The sequence below is a fragment of the Rana temporaria genome, chromosome 3 (genome assembly GCF_905171775.1).
Source record: "Rana temporaria chromosome 3, aRanTem1.1, whole genome shotgun sequence".
Classification (NCBI taxonomy): Eukaryota; Metazoa; Chordata; class Amphibia; order Anura; family Ranidae; genus Rana; species Rana temporaria.
In genome coordinates, this window is record NC_053491.1 from 11687098 (window position 1) to 11703643 (window position 16546).

At 46.9% G+C, this 16546-nt stretch overlaps 1 protein-coding gene across 2 annotated transcripts in view; it reads right to left on the bottom strand.

The window, feature by feature from the left end:
- Positions 1–16546, bottom strand: part of SMAD6 (SMAD family member 6) — a 74486-nt gene that overhangs the window by 16175 nt on the left and 41765 nt on the right. For both annotated transcript variants that reach the window (XM_040342249.1, XM_040342251.1), the window contains exon 3: positions 8502–8570. In XM_040342249.1, coding sequence (XP_040198183.1) covers positions 8502–8570 — 69 coding nt within the window. The remainder of the gene's footprint in view (positions 1–8501; positions 8571–16546) is intronic.

Here is a 16546-nt window from a genome sequence, read left to right on the forward strand (position 1 = left end):
TTAAGGTGGTATAGGGCATGTTGGGGTGATATAGGGTAGTTTGGGGTGGTATAGGGCAAGTTAGGGTTGCATAGGGCAAGTTAGGGTGGTACAGGGCAGGTTGGGGTGGTATAGTGCAAGTTAGGATGGCATGGGAAAGGTTGGGGTGGTACAGGGCAAGTTAGGGTGGCATTGGGCAGATTGGGGTGGTACAAGGCAAGTTAGGGTGGCACAGGGCAAGTTGGGGTGGCATGGGAAAGTTGGGGTGGCATGGGAAAGTTTGGGGTGGCATGGGAAAGTTTGGGGTGGTACAGGGCAGGCTGTGGTGGTACAGGGCAGGCTGGGTGGTACAGGGCAGGCTGGGGTGGCACAGAGCAGGCTGGGGTGGCACAGAGCAGGCTGGGCATGTCAGCTAAAAAAACAAAAAAAACAAAAAAAAAAAACGGGATGGTGTCACCCGGTGCGGACCGCACCCCCACACCCCCCTAGCAATGAGATTGTAAAGAATTTAAGTTACACCCAACCCCCCCCCCCCCCCCTCCAAAATCAAGAATATTGAGGCCCCCACATATACGCACGTACAAACATACGCATGCGTCAGGGGGCGCCTACACATAAAAAAACGATGATTGCGATACACATGCTACATATCACCGCGCACGCCGGAGTGAGAGCAATAATTCTAGCACAAGACCTCCTTCATAAACACTAAACTGATGGCCTATAGGGGGGGCTTTAAAAGCATCACCTAGGGAAAATATAAGCTACTGAAGTCTGTTGACATTTCACAGGCGCACGCAAATATAAAAGGTTTGACATGTTGGGTATCGATTTACTCGGTGCAACCTCGTCTTTTATGGAAAAATTGGCAAATGCATTGCGTTCGTGTGCCCTAAAAAAATTTTTACTGACATTTTGACATTTACAGTAATGTGTGACGTAAAAAAAAAAATTGGACCTACCACTATTTTATTCTCTAGGGCAGTGGTCTCCAAACTGCGGCCCGGGGGCCAGATGTGGCCCTTTGCTTGATTTTATCCGGCCCTTGGGGTGCTTTTTAATTTATTGGCACCAATGATGGGGCAGAATTCCCCCCAATGACGGGGCAGAATTCCTCCCAATGATGGGCCAGAATTCCTCCCAATGATGGGCCAGAATTCCTCCCAATGATGGGGCAGAATTCCTCCCAATGATGGGGCAGAATTCCTCCCAATGATGGGGCAAAAATCCCCCCAATGATGGGGCAAAAATCCCCCCAATGATGGGGCAAAAATCCCCCCAATGATGGGGCAAAAATCCCCCCAATGATGGGGCAAAAATCCTCCCAATGATGGGGCAAAATTCGTCTCAATGACACCAATGATGGGGCAGAATTCCTCCCAATGACACCAATGATGGGGCAGAATTCTTCCCAATGATGGGGCAGAATTCCTCCCAATGATGGGGCAGAATTCCTCCCAATGACACCAATGATGGGGCAGAATTCCTCCCAATGACACCAATGATGGGGCAGAATTCCTCCCAATGATGGGCCAGAATTCCTCCCAATGATGGGCCAGAATTCCTCCCAATGATGGGGCAGAATTCCTCCCAATAATGGGGCAGAATTCCTCCCAATGACACCAATGATGGGGCAGAATTCCTCCCAATGATGGGCCAGAATTCCTCCCAATGATGGGCCAGAATTCCTCCCAATGATGGGGCAGAATTCCTCCCAATAATGGGGCAGAATTCCTCCCAATAATGGAGCAGAATTCCTCCCAATGACACCAATGATGGGGCAAAATTCCTCCCAATGATGGGGCAAAATTCCTCCCAATGATGGGGCAGAATTCCTCCCAATGATGGGGCAGAATTCCTCCCAATGATGGGGCAGAATTCCTCCCAATGATGGGGCAGAATGCCTCCCAATGATGGGGCAGAATGCCTCCCAATGATGGGGCAGAATGCCTCCCAATGATGGGGCAGAATGCCTCCCAATGATGGGGCAGAATTCATGATGGGGAAGAATTCCTCCCAATGATGGGGCAGAATTCCTCCCAATGATGGGGCAAAATTCCTCCCAATGATGGGGCAGAATTCCTCCCAATGATACAAATGATGGGGCAGAATTCCTCCCAATGATGGGGCAGAATTCATGATGGGGAAGAATTCCTCCCAATGATGGGGCAAAATTCCTCCCAATGATGGGGCAAAATTCCTCCCAATGATGGGGCAAAATTCATGCCAATGATGGGGCAAAATTCATCCCAATGACACCAATGATGGGGCAGAATTCCTCCCAATGACACCAATGATGGGGCAGAATTCCTCCCAATGACACCAATGATGGGCAGAATTCCTCCCAATGATGGGGCAGAATTCCTCCCAGTGACACCAATAATGGGGTCCAAGACACCAATAATGGGGTCCAATGAAACCAATGATGGGGGATTTTGTACTCCTGATGGACACAGTCCGGCCCCCTTAAAGTCTGGAGGACAGTAATTCGGCCCTTTGTTTAGAACGTTTGGAGACCCCTGCTCTAGGGTAAGGCTGCTTTCACATTGAGGCGTGCAGCCGCGGTGACGGTATAGCCGTGCTATTTGTAGCACGGCTATACCGTCGTATTTACCTTGATATTCGGGCGCTAGCAGTGAGGTTTTAACCCCCACTAGCGGCCGAAGAAGGGTTAATAACGCCCGCGTTGCGGGCGGTATTATCGCGCTTTCCCATTGATTTCAATGGGAAGGCGCGGTATAGGAGCGGTGAACACACCGCTCCTATACCGCGGTAAAGATGCGGCTAGCAGGACTTTTGGAGCGCTCCTGCTAGCGCACCGCTTTAGTGTGAAAGCCTTCGGGCTTTCACATTGAACACTACAGGGCAGGTTTTTTCATGCGGTATAGCAGCGCTATTTTTAGCGCTGTACCGCATGAAAAATGCCTCAATGTGAAAGGGGCCTAATGCAGCCGCCATATCTAATGATTGGTAAGCTGTAATACATTACAATAAAATGTTTGCCTTTAGGTTTTAGAACACTTTAACAGTGGGACGTCGTCATCTGGCTCACAAGACTGCCTGAACAGAGTTATAAAGCTTTTGGCAGGTAAAGGAGTGGCTTGGCATCTATTTCCCTGGAGTTCTGCTTTTCAGGTCTCCAGACAGACGGTGACCCCCCCCCCCCCCCCCAAAGGGGCAAATTGCACATCTAGGGGCAGCTTGTGGTGTAAACAAACAGGCTTTGGCTGACCGACCTCCAGTTGGAATTTTTTCACACTGATCACCATTGTTCGGAGATAATTCAGCCCCATGGGGGGTCTGCGAGGTGCAAACACACACACATGGGTGGCCGGTCAATATTTACCCACCAATTGTTTGGCATTCGTATCTTTCGACTTTTATCTAATGCCTACAAATAGTCCAAAATAAACAATCAATGCTAAATCCCCCCCCCCCCCCCCCCCCTGTTCTTTCTACTCTTCCCTGTTGCCTACTTCTCCATCTTTCTTTCTGCAACACATTTGGAATTTGCGGGCAGAATCCAGAATTGCCGCAAAACGCGGGACGCATTATTTCTTAACCACTTCAGCCCCGGACCATTATGCGGGTAAAGGACCCGGCCAGTTTTTGCGATTCGGCGCTGCGTCGCTTTTAACTGACAATTGCGCGGTCGTGCGATGTGGCTCCCAAACAAAATTGGCGTCCTTTTTTCCCCACAAATAGAGCTTTCTTTTGGTGGTATTTGATCACCTCTGCGGTTTTTATTTTTTGCGCTATAAACAAAAATAGAGCGACAATTTTGAAAAAAAATTCTATATTTTTTACTTTTTGCTATAATAAATATCCCCCAAAAAAATATATAAGAATTTTTTTTCCCCCTCAGTTTAGGCCGATACGTATTCTTCTACATATTTTTGGTTAAAAAAAACGCAATAAGCGTTTGATTTGCGCAAAAGTTATAGCGTTTACAAAATAGGGGATTTTTATTAATTATTTTTTTTTTTACTACTAATGGCGGCGATCAGCGTTTTTTTTTCGTGACTGCGACATTATGGCGGACACATCGGACAATTTTGACACATTTTTGGGACCATTGTCATTTTCACAGCAAAAAATGCTATAAAAATGCACTGATTACTGTGAAATTGTCAATTGCAGTTTAGGAGTTAACCACTAGGGGGGCGCTGAAGGGGTTAAGCGTGACCTCATCTGTGTTTCTAACTGTAGGGGGGTGGGGCTGGACTTGTGACGTCAGTGATCGTTATCTGGGAAGAGACGATCACTGACATTGCCACAATGAAGAACGGGGATGGTGTGTTTACACGCACCTCTCCCCGTTCTTCAGCTCCAGTGACCGATTGCGGGACACCGACGGCGATCGGGTCCCGCGGTCACGGAGCTTCGGACCCGGTCACGAGCGCGCGCCCGACCCACGGCTGGGCTCTTAAAGGCGACGTACCTGTACATGCCTGTGCCCAGCCGTGCCATTCTGCCGACGTATATAGTCAGTAGGGGGTCCTTAAGTGGTTAATGGCACCCCAAACATGGTGCGATTTTGCTACCATTGTATTGGAACAAAACACATAAAAATTGCATGAATGGTGCTGCTCCAAAAACGCAACACAAAAAAAAAACACACACACACACACACACACCTTTAACCACTTGCCTGCCGGGCACTCCATTGTCGTCGTCCCCCCCTTCCCACCCAGGACAATTTTGAGCTTTCAGCGCTGTCGCACTTTAAATGACAATTGCGCGGTCGTGCTACACTGTACCCAAATGACACTTTTATAATTTTACTCCCACAAAAAGAGTTTTTTTTTGGTGGTATTTGATCACCTTTGGCGTTTTTATTTTTTTGCTAAACAAAACCCCCCAAAAAAATTTGGGGAATTTTTTTTTTCTTAGTTGCGGTCATAAAATGTTGTTTTCCCCTTTAATAACGGGCACCGATGAGGCGGCACTGATGGGTACTGATGAGTTGGCACTGATATGTCGAAGCGATAGGCACTTATATGCAGCACTGATAGGCGGCTGTGATGGGCACTGGCAGGCAGCACTGATGATGAGGTACTGACAGGTGTTACTGCTGGGCACCAATTGGCACTGTAATGGGCACTGGCAGATTGATGCCCTAGTTGGCAGGTGATTGGCACATCTGAGGGGGCTGTGCTGATAATCAATGTGCCCATTATCAGTACAAACTAGAGAAATCTGGTGCGGTTGTGAATAGCAGCCAATCAGCTTCTAACTTCAGCTTGTTCAATTAAGCTTTGGTAACAAAACCTGGAAGCGGATTGGTTTGCATGCAGAGCTGCACAAGGTTTTGCTCTCTCCAGTTTTAGTAAATAACCCCCTTAGTGCTCTGGACTGGGACAAGTACAAACTATAGAGGGATGTGCTTTGTTCAGATTTCATGCCTGAGGTTTACAATCACTTTAACCTTTTGCCGACCGCGCTATGGACAAAAGACGTCTACAGCGCGGTCGAGTTGTTCTGGGAGGACGTCCTCCCAGAATCCTCCTCTTGCGCGCCCCCTGGGGTCTAGAAGACCCGGCGCATCACAGATCGCAGTAAATTGCCGCTGATAGCGGCCTTTTACCACGTGATCGCTCTGTCAAATGACGGAGCGATCACTTGTAAACAAACCGGCGTCATGTGATGACGCCGGTTCCTCCCTCTCCTCTCTGTACCAATGGGTACAGTGTGAGAGGAGAGGGGGGAGAGCGGGTGGCAGCAGCAGCACTGTGGGCTGGATCTGTGACAAATGCAGTCACAGATCCAGCCATCCATCCCTGCGCAATACTCTGCAGTACCCTGCAATTCCCTGCACAATACTCTGCAATACCCCCCGCACAATACTCTGCAATACCCCCCGCACAATACTCTGCAATACCCCCCGCACAATACTCTGCAATACCCCCCGCACAATACTCTGCAATACCCCCCGCACAATACTCTGCAATACCCCCCGCACAATACTCTGCAATACCCCCGCGCAATACTCTGCAATACCCCCCGCACAATACTCTGCAATACCCCCGCACAATACTCTGCAATACCCCCCACACAATACTCTGCAATACCCCCCGCACAATACTCTGCAATACCCCCGCACAATACCCTGCACAATACTCTGCAATACCCCCGCACAATACCCTGCACAATACTCTGCAATACCCTGCACAATACTCCAATACTGTGCAATACCCTGCAATACTCCAATACATTGCCAATACTCCGCAATACTCACCACTCACCGCTACTATCGAAACCAGGATAATTTTTTTTATTTCAGGCTTCCCAGCCTAGAGGTGAGATGTGGGGTCTTATTGACCCCCCCATATCTCACTGTAAAGAGGACCTGTCATGCTATATTCCTATTACAAGGGATGTTTACATTCCTTATAATAGGAATAAAAAAAGTGATCAAAAAATTTATTTTTGGGGAAAAAAGTGTCAAACTAAAATAAAGTAAAATGAACAATAAAATATATATATATTTTTTTTAAAGCGCCCCTGTCCCTGTGTGCCCGCACACAGAAGCGAACGCACACGTAGTCCCGCCCACATATGAAACCGGTGTTCAAGCTACACATTTGAGGTATCGCTGCGAATGTTAGAGCGAGAGCAATCATCTTGGCCGTAGACCTCTTCCGTAACTAAAAACATGTAACTAATAAAAATAATTAAAACGTAACCTATGGGAATTTTTAGTAGCAAAGTTTGGCGCCATTCCACGAGCGTGTGCAATTTTGAAGGGTGACATGTTGGGTATCTATTTACTCGGCGTAACTTCATCTTTCATATTATGCAAAAACATTGGGCTAACTTTACAGTTTTGTGTTTTTTTTTAAGCACAAAACAGTTATTTTTTTTAAAAACAAGTGTTCAAAAAATTGCTGCGAAAATACCGTGCGAGATAAAAAGTTGTAATGGCCGCCATTGTATTCTCTAGGGTCTTTGCTAAAGAAGCATATTTTGGGCCAGATTCACAAAGGTTAGCGGATCTTTAGATCCGTGTAACCTATGTGTTTTAAGATCCGCCCTCGCAAGTTTGTGAGGAAAGTGTCAAATTCACAACACACTTACCTCCAAACTTGCGCCGGCGGATCCTAACTCCCCCGGCGGAATTCTAATTCCGCGGCTGGGGGAGTGTACTATTTAAATCAGGCGCGCTCCCGCGCCGATTTAAATACGCATGCGCCGTCCGGGGAATTTCCCGGCGTGCATTGCTCCCACTGACGTCAATAGGACGTCAGTGGTTGCGACGTGAGCGGGACTTGCGACGCGCGTGTTCGTGAATCGGCGTACGCAAACGACGTAGGAAATTTCAAATTCGACGCGGGAACGACGGCCATACTTAACAATACTTACCCCTGCTTTTAGCAGGGGTAAGTATACGACGGGTACCGCGCTACGGAAACGACGCAAGAACACAGCGTCGGGTCCGCGTACGTTCGTGAATTTCGCGTATCTCGCTGATTTACATATTATTCAGTGTAAATCAGCGGGAACGCCCCCGGCGCCATTTTTAAATCCAAAAAAAGATCCGTCAGTGTAACACAGTGTAACACTGTCGGATCTAGCCCTATCTATGCGTATCTGATTCTATGAATCAGGCGCATAGATAGGACCAGTAAAAATCAGAGATACGATGGTGTATCTGTAGATAATACACCGTCGTATCTCTTTGTGAATCTGGCCCATAATGTTTTGTGTTTCTATGTAATTTTCTAGCAAATAAATGATGATTTTTCCATGTAGGAGAGAAATGTCAGAATTGGTCTGGGTGCTCCAGAATGCCTGATGGTGCTCCCTGCATGTTGGGCCTCTGTATGTGGCCACGCTGTGAAAAGTCTCACACATGTGAAGGTGCTCCCTGCATGTTGGGCCTCTGTATGTGGCCACGCTGTGTAAAAGTCTCACACATGTGGTATCGCCATACTCGGGAGGAATAGCAGAATGTGTTTTGGGGTGTAATTTGTGGTATGCATATGCTGTGTGTGAGAAATAACCCGCTAATATGACAGAAACAAGATTTTTTTTTTTTTACAGAAATTTTCAGTCTTTTATTTTATAGCGCAAAAAAAAAAAAACCCACAAGTGATTAAATACCACCAAAAGAAAGCTCTATTTGTGTGGAAAAAAAGGACAGAAATTTCAGATGGGTACAATGTTGTATGACTCAGTAATTGTCATTCAAATTGTGAGAGCACCGAAAGCTGAAAATTGGTCTGGTTAGGAAGGGGGTTTAAGTGCCCAGTGGTCAAGAGGTTAAATTCAGCAATAACCAATGAGAAACATAAGGAGGGGATGCAACAGGGACCTTCCCAAACAGAACTAGGACTATGCAGAATAAATAATTGCGTTTCCTCTGGAAAGCAGAAGACGCACTTCTCTTCATTTAAGGAGGAGGAACTTAAAAAGCAGATTTGCTATATAAATCCTGTTTCAATCAGTTAATGGACAAACGTTCCAGGTCCCAATATACACCTTCAGATAGGACGGCGGCGTTGTACACTAATGACACCCACCTGACACATCAGCGGCAGAGATACAGAGAGAACTGGAGGCGTCCACTTCAGTGTAGGAATCGGAGAGATCTGCAGAGAGAACAAAATATCAATGAGGACGACCCTTGTGAAAACCCTTTCCTTTTTTAGTTTTAGTCATATACTCTTTTACAAAAAAATTCCATGATATACCCACCGGCCACTTTATTAGGTACACCTGTTCAATTGCTTGGTAACACAAACTCCTAATCAGCCAATCGCATGGCAGCAACTCAATGCATTTCGGCATCTAGACATGTTGAAGACGACTTGCTGAAGCTCAAACTGAGCATCAGAATAGGGAAGAAAGGGATTTAACCACTTAAGGACCCCTTCACGCTGATATACGTCGGCAGAATGACACGGCTGGGCACATCAACGTACCTGTACGTTGCCCTTTAAGCCCAGCCGTGGGGTCGTCGGCGCGTGCACGCGACCCGGTCCGAAGCTCCGTGACCGCGGGACTCGCGGACCCGATCGCCGCTGGAGTCCCGCGATCGGTCCCCGGAGCTGAAGAACGGGGAGAGCTGTGTGTAAACACAGCTTCCCCGTTCTTCACTGTGGCTCTGTCATCGATCGTGTGATCCCTTTTATAGGGAAACACAATCAATGATGTCACACGTCCAGCCCCGCCCCCCTACAGTTAGAAACACAGATGAGGTCACACTTAACCCCTTCAGCGCCCCCTTGTGGTTAACTCCCAAACTGCAATTGTAATTTTCACAGTAATCAGTGCATTTTTATAGCATTTTTTGCTGTGAAAATGACAATGGTCCCAAAAATGTGTCAAAATTGTCCGAAGTGTCCGCCATAATGTCGCAGTCACGAAAAAAAACTCTGATCGCCGCCATTAGTAGTAAAAAATAATTAATGAAAATGCAATAAAACTATCCCCTATTTTGTAAACGCTATAAATTTTGCGCAAACCAATCAATAAACGCTTATTGCGATTTTTCTTACCAAAAATACGTAGAAGAATACGTATCGGCCTAAACTGAGGAAAAAAAACGTTTTTTATATATTTTTGGGGGATATTTATTATAGCAAAAAGTAAAAAATATTGCATTTTTTTCAAAATTGTCGCTCTATTTTTGTTTATAGCACAAAAACTAAAAACCGCAGAGGTGATCAAATACCACCGAAAGAAAGCTCTATTTGTGGGGAAAAAAGGACGCAAATTTTGTTTGGAAGCCACGTCGCACGACCGCGCAATTGTCAGTTAAAGCGACGCAGTGCCGAATCGCAAAACCTGGCCTGGGCATTTAGCAACAAAATGGTCCGGGGCTTAAGTGGTTAAAATACAGCGCTCATATTGGGAAAACGCTCGTTAACCTCGTTACTCGCAATCCGAGGTTCCACTGTAACTTTGCGTTTGTTGGCCGACAATTATTTGCCGTTGGTATGCAATCCAAGTTCCTGGCCAACGCCCTTCGGACAAAAAGTCCTACGCTTTAGTCCGTTGAAAAATCCGATCGCGTGTACGAGGCTTTAGACCCATCAAAGGTGACAGTGACAGTTGAGGTGTGATTCTCCACGTCAGGTGCAGCCACTGTTTTTGGGTATTGCGACAGCCGCTGTCAGAATACGATAGGCAGAAGAGGAGTTTCCTCCATCCACGTTATTTAGAATGGATTGAGGAACCAATAGGAATTCCGATGCCTCCGCTGTTTGGGTATTGTGACCACCACGGTGAGAATACAGGTGCAGCAGCCATTTTTGGGTACTGCGACAGCCGCTATCAGAATACGATAGGCAGCAGAGGAGATTCCTCGATCCATGCTGTTTAGAATAGATAGGGAACCAATAGGAATTCAGATGCCTCCGCTGTTTGGGTATTGTGACCACCGCGGTGAGAATACGGGTGCAGCAGCCATTTTTGGGTACTGCGACAGCAGAGGAGATTCTGCCATCCAGGATGCTTAGAATGGATGGGGAACCAATAGGAATTCAGATGCAGCCGCCGTTTTTGGGTACTGCGACAGCCGCTGTCAGAATACGATAGGCAGCAGAGGAGATTCTGCCATCCAGGGTGCTTAGAATGGATTGGGGAACCAATAGGAATTCAGATACAGCCGCTGTTTGGGTATTGTGACCACCGCAGTGAGAATACGATAGGCAGCAGAGGAGATTCCTCCATCCACGTGTTTAGAATGGATGGGGAACCAATAGGAATTCAGATGCAGCTGCTGTTTGGGTATTGTGACAGCCGCTGTTTGGGTATTGTGACCACCGCGGTGAGAATACGGGCGCAGCAGCCATTTTTGGGTACTGCGACAGCCGCTGTCAGAATACGATAGGCAGCAGAGGAGATTCTGCCATCCAGGGTGCTTAGAATGGATTGGGAACCAATAGGAATTCAGATGCCTCCGCTATTTGGGTATTGTGACCGCTGCGGTGAGAATACAATAGGCAGCAGAGGAGATTCCTCCATCCACACTGTTTAGAATGGATGGGGAACCAATAGGAATTCAGATGCAGCTGCTGTTTGGGTATTGTGACAGCCGCTGTTTTCGGGTATTGCGACCGCCACGGTGAGAATACGATTAGGCAGCAGAGGAAATTCTGCCATCCACGCTGTTTAGAATGGATGGGGAACCAATAGGCATTCAGGTGCAGCAGCCATTTTTGGGTACTGCGACAGCCGCTGTCAGAATATGATAGGCAGTAGAGGAGTTTCCGCCATCCACTTTTTTTAGAATGGATGGGGAACCAATAGGTATTCAGATGCCTCCGCTGTTTGGGTATTGTGACCACCGCAGTGAGAATACGATAGGCAGCAGAGGAGATTCCTCCATCTAGGTTATTTAGAATGGATTGGGAACCAATAGGAATTCAGATGCAGCTGCTGTTTGGGTATTGTGACAGCCGTGGTGAGAATACGATAGGCAGCAGAGGAGATTCTGCCATCCACGCTGTTTAGAATAGATAGGGAACCAATAGGAATTCAGATACAGCCGCTGTTTGGGTATTGTGACCACCGCGGTGAGAATACGGGCGCAGCAGCCATTTTTGGGTACTGCGACAGCAGAGGAGATTCTGCCATCCAGAATGCTTAGAATGGATGGGGAACCAATAGGAATTCAGATGCAGCCGCCGTTTTTGGGTACTGCGACAGCCGCTGTCAGAATACGATAGGCAGCAGAGGAGATTCTGCCATCCAGGATGCTTAGAATGGATGGGGAACCAATAGGAATTCAGATGCCTCCGCTGTTTGGGTATTGTGACCACCGAGGTGAGAATACGATAGGCAGCAGAGGAGATTCCTCCATCCACGTTATTTAGAATGGATTGGGGAACCAATAGGAATTCAGAAGAAGCCGCCGTTTTTGGGTACTGCGACAGCCGCCGTCAGAATACGATAGGCAGCAGAGGAGATTCTGCCATCCAGGATGCTTAGAATGGATGGGGAACCAATAGGAATTCAGATGCGGCCGCCGCGGTGAGAATAATATAGGCAGCAGAGGAGATTCCTCCATCCATGTTAATTAGAATTCAGATGCATCTGCTGTTTGGGTATTGTGACCACCGTGGTCAGAATACGATAGGCAGCAGAGGAGATTCCTCCATCCAAGTTATTTAGAATGGATTGGGGAACCAATAGGAATTCAAATGCCTCCGCTGTTTGGGTATTGTGACCACCGTGGTCAGAATACGATAGGCAGCAGAGGAGATTCTGCCATCGACGCTGTTTAGAATGGATGGAGAACCAATAGGAATTCAGATGCAGCCACCGTTTTTGGGTACTGCGACAGCCGCTGTCAGAATACGATAGGCAGCAGAGGAGATTCCTCCATCCACGCCATTTAGAATGGATGGAGAACCAATAGGATTTCAGATGCAGCCGCTGTTTGGGTATTGTGACCACCGCGGTGAGAATACGGGTGCAGCAGCCATTTTTGGGTACTGCGACAGCAGAGGAGATTCTGCAATCCAGAATGCTTAGAATGGATGGGGAACCAATAGGAATTCAGATGCAGCCGCCGTTTTTGGGTACTGCGACAGCCACTGTCAGAATACGATAGGCAGCAGAGGAGATTCTGCCATCCAGGGTGCTTAGAATGGATGGGGAACCAATAGGAATTCAGATGCAGCCGCTGTTTGGGTATTGTGACCACCGCGGTGAGAATACGATAGGCAGCAGAGGAGATTCCTTGATCCACACTGTTTAGAATGGATGGGGGAACCAATAGGAATCCAGATGCATCCGCTGTTTGGGTATTGTGACCGCCGCGGTGAGAATAAAATAGGCAGCAGAGGAGATTCCTCCATCCATGTTATTTAGAATGGATGGGGAACCAATAGGAATTCAGATGCAGCTGCCGTTTGGGTATTGTGACCACCGCGGTGAGAATATGGGTACAGCAGCCATTTTTGGGGACTGCGACAGCAGAGGAGATTCTGCCATCCAGGATGCTTAGAATGGATGGGGAACCAATAGGAATTCAGATGCAGCCGCCGTTTTTGGGTACTGCGACAGCCGCTGTCAGAATACGATAGGCAGGAGAGGAGATTCCTCCATCCAAGCTGTTTAGAATGGATTGGGAACCAATAGGAATTCAGATGCCTCCGCTATTTGGGTATTGTGACCACTGCGGTGAGAATACAATAGGCAGCATAGGAGATTCCTCCATCCACGCCGTTTAGAATGGATGGGCAACCAATAGGATTTCAGATGCCGCCGCTGTTCGGGTATTCTGCGGCGCAGCGGGCGATTCGCCCATCCGTACGGTACAGCGTCAATGGAATTTTTTATTCTGTCCTGCAGGCCGAATGAATAAAATCTCGGAGTCTATGGACAGCTTTAGGTCACCGTTGGAAGATCTCAGTTGCTCGCGTCGCGCTCCCTCGCAGGGTCTACATGCCGCCCTCCTCCTGTTACACCCCTCCCCCCCTCCTTCTCCTTTTTGTCTGTAGCATGTAAAATTTCAACTGCCCCGACCACAAAGCAGGCTGGGACACGGCGCTGGAGGGATAAGGTTACACAAAGCCTTGAAACGCTTCATAGTTGCCGTCCTTAATTACCCACATTAACATTCTTCAAGCTGTTTATTCCTGCAGGTTTCCTTCCTTCCTCCATCTGCTACCGAAGCACAAGAAGCGACCCGCATTCCTCTCCCTCCATTACCGCGAGACGGGCGGCGCGGCACGCCAAGCAGATCAGGAGTCGCAAGCGGCCGCTCTGTGACCGAAAAACACCAAGAGAATTTATGGCGAATTCACAATAATAAAAAAGTTTCAATATTTTACAAAAAGTATCAAAATTGTATCCAAACCCTGAAAAACTAAAAATTTCCCCCCCCCCCCCCCCCCCCGGTAACGTATCGCGTAATATCAAAGCTACGATCGTGCGTGTCGCATTCAAATTCCCCTATGCGCATTTGTTTTTTAAAAAAAGGGTGCGGTTTGCCAGGGTTACCGTGTGATCCGGTCATTGGGCGATCTCGCCAGAAAATCCGCGTCACGCATTTTACAGCGATTTGGAATTGTGGGCAAAAAACATTATAATAATAATAATAATAATAATAAATAAAATAATAATAAAAACAACAATTAAAAAAAAAGAAAAAAAAGGAATTCCGGTTCGAATGGGGCCCCCCCCTGCGCTGGCGCAGAAGTCTATTTACTTGAAGGGGTTGCTGTACTGGCGGGAAACGCAGGAAAATGGTCCCTGCGCCTTTTTAAAGCCGCAGCTGTAGGGAAATCGCGTGACACTATAGCGCCATGCGATTTCTTGCACCCGCAAAACGCACTTTGCGTCGGGGGTGCCATTAGGAATGAATGGCAGCCCCACGCGTTTTGGCTGCAGGTGGGTGCGAGTGACGGAACAGGTGCGACCACCAATGTAAGGGACATTCTTCCCACTGATCACCAATGTAAGGAGCATTCTTCTCACTGATCACCAATGTAAGGGACATTCTTCCCACTGATCACCAATGTAAGGAACATTCTTCCCACTGATCACCAATGTAAGGACATTCTTCTCACTGATCACCAATGTAAGGACATTCTTCCCACTGATCACCAATGTAAGGAACATTCTTCTCACTGATCACCAATGTAAGGACATTCTTCCCACTGATCACCAATGTAAGGGACATTCTTCCCACTGATCACCAATGTAAGGAACATTCTTCCACTGATCACCAATGTAAGGAGCATTCTTCCCACTGATCACCAATGTAAGGACATTCTTCCCACTGATCACCAATGTAAGGGACATTCTTCCCATTGATCACCAATGTAAGGGACATTCTTCCCACTGATCACCAATGTAAGGGACATTCTTCCCACTGATCACCAATGTAAGGAACATTCTTCTCACTGATCACCAATGTAAGGAGCATTCTTCTCACTGATCACCAATGTAAGGAACATTCTTCTCACTGATCACCAATGTAAGGGACATTCTTCCCACTGATCACCAATGTAAGGGACATTCTTCTCACTGATCACCAATGTAAGGAGCATTCTTCTCACTGATCACCAATGTAAGGAGCATTCTTCTCACTGATCACCAATGTAAGGACATTCTTCTCACTGATCACCAATGTAAGGGACATTCTTCCCACTGATCACCAATGTAAGGGACATTCTTCCCACTGATCACCAATGTAAGGAGCATTCTTCTCACTGATCACCAATGTAAGGACATTCTTCTCACTGATCACCAATGTAAGGGACATTCTTCTCACTGATCACCAATGTAAGGGACATTCTTCCCACTGATCACCAATGTAAGGACATTCTTCCCACTGATCACCAATGTAAGGAGCATTCTTCTCACTGATCACCAATGTAAGGGACATTCTTCCCACTGATCACCAATGTAAGGGACATTCTTCTCACTGATCACCAATGTAAGGAGCATTCTTCTCACTGATCACCAATGTAAGGGACATTCTTCTCACTGATCACCAATGTAAGGAACATTCTTCTCACTGATCACCAATGTAAGGGACATTCTTCTCACTGATCACCAATGTTAGGGACATTCTTCCCACTGATCACCAATGTAAGGGACATTCTTCTCACTGATCACCAATGTAAGGGACATTCTTCCCACTGATCACCAATGTAAGGGACATTCTTCTCACTGATCACCAATGTAAGGGACATTCTTCTCACTGATCACCAATGTAAGGGACATTCTTCTCACTGATCACCAATGTAAGGGACATTCTTCCCACTGATCACCAATGTAAGGACATTCTTCTCACTGATCACCAATGTAAGGGACATTCTTCTCACTGATCACCAATGTAAGGGACATTCTTCTCACTGATCACCAATGTAAGGGACATTCTTCTCACTGATCACCAATGTAAGGGACATTCTTCCCACTGATCACCAATGTAAGGGACATTCTTCTCACTGATCACCAATGTAAGGGACATTCTTCCCACTGATCACCAATGTAAGGGACATTCTTCTCACTGATCACCAATGTAAGGAACATTCTTCCCACTGATCACCAATGTAAGGGACATTCTTCTCACTGATCACCAATGTAAGGGACATTCTTCTCACTGATCACCAATGTAAGGAACATTCTTCCCACTGATCACCAATGTAAGGAACATTCTTCCCACTGATCACCAATGTAAGGGACATTCTTCCCACTGATCACCAATGTAAGGAGCATTCTTCTCACTGATCACCAATGTAAGGGACATTCTTCTCACTGATCACCAATGTAAGGAACATTCTTCTCACTGATCACCAATGTAAGGGACATTCTTCTCACTGATCACCAATGTAAGGGACATTCTTCTCACTGATCACCAATGTAAGGGACATTCTTCTCACTGATCACCAATGTAAGGGACATTCTTCCCACTGATCACCAATGTAAGGGACATTCTTCTCACTGATCACCAATGTAAGGGACATTCTTCTCACTGATCACCAATGTAAGGGACATTCTTCTCACTGATCACCAATGTAAGGGACATTCTTCCCACTGATCACCAATGTAAGGGACATTCTTCTCACTGATCACCAATGTAAGGGACATTCTTCTCACTGAT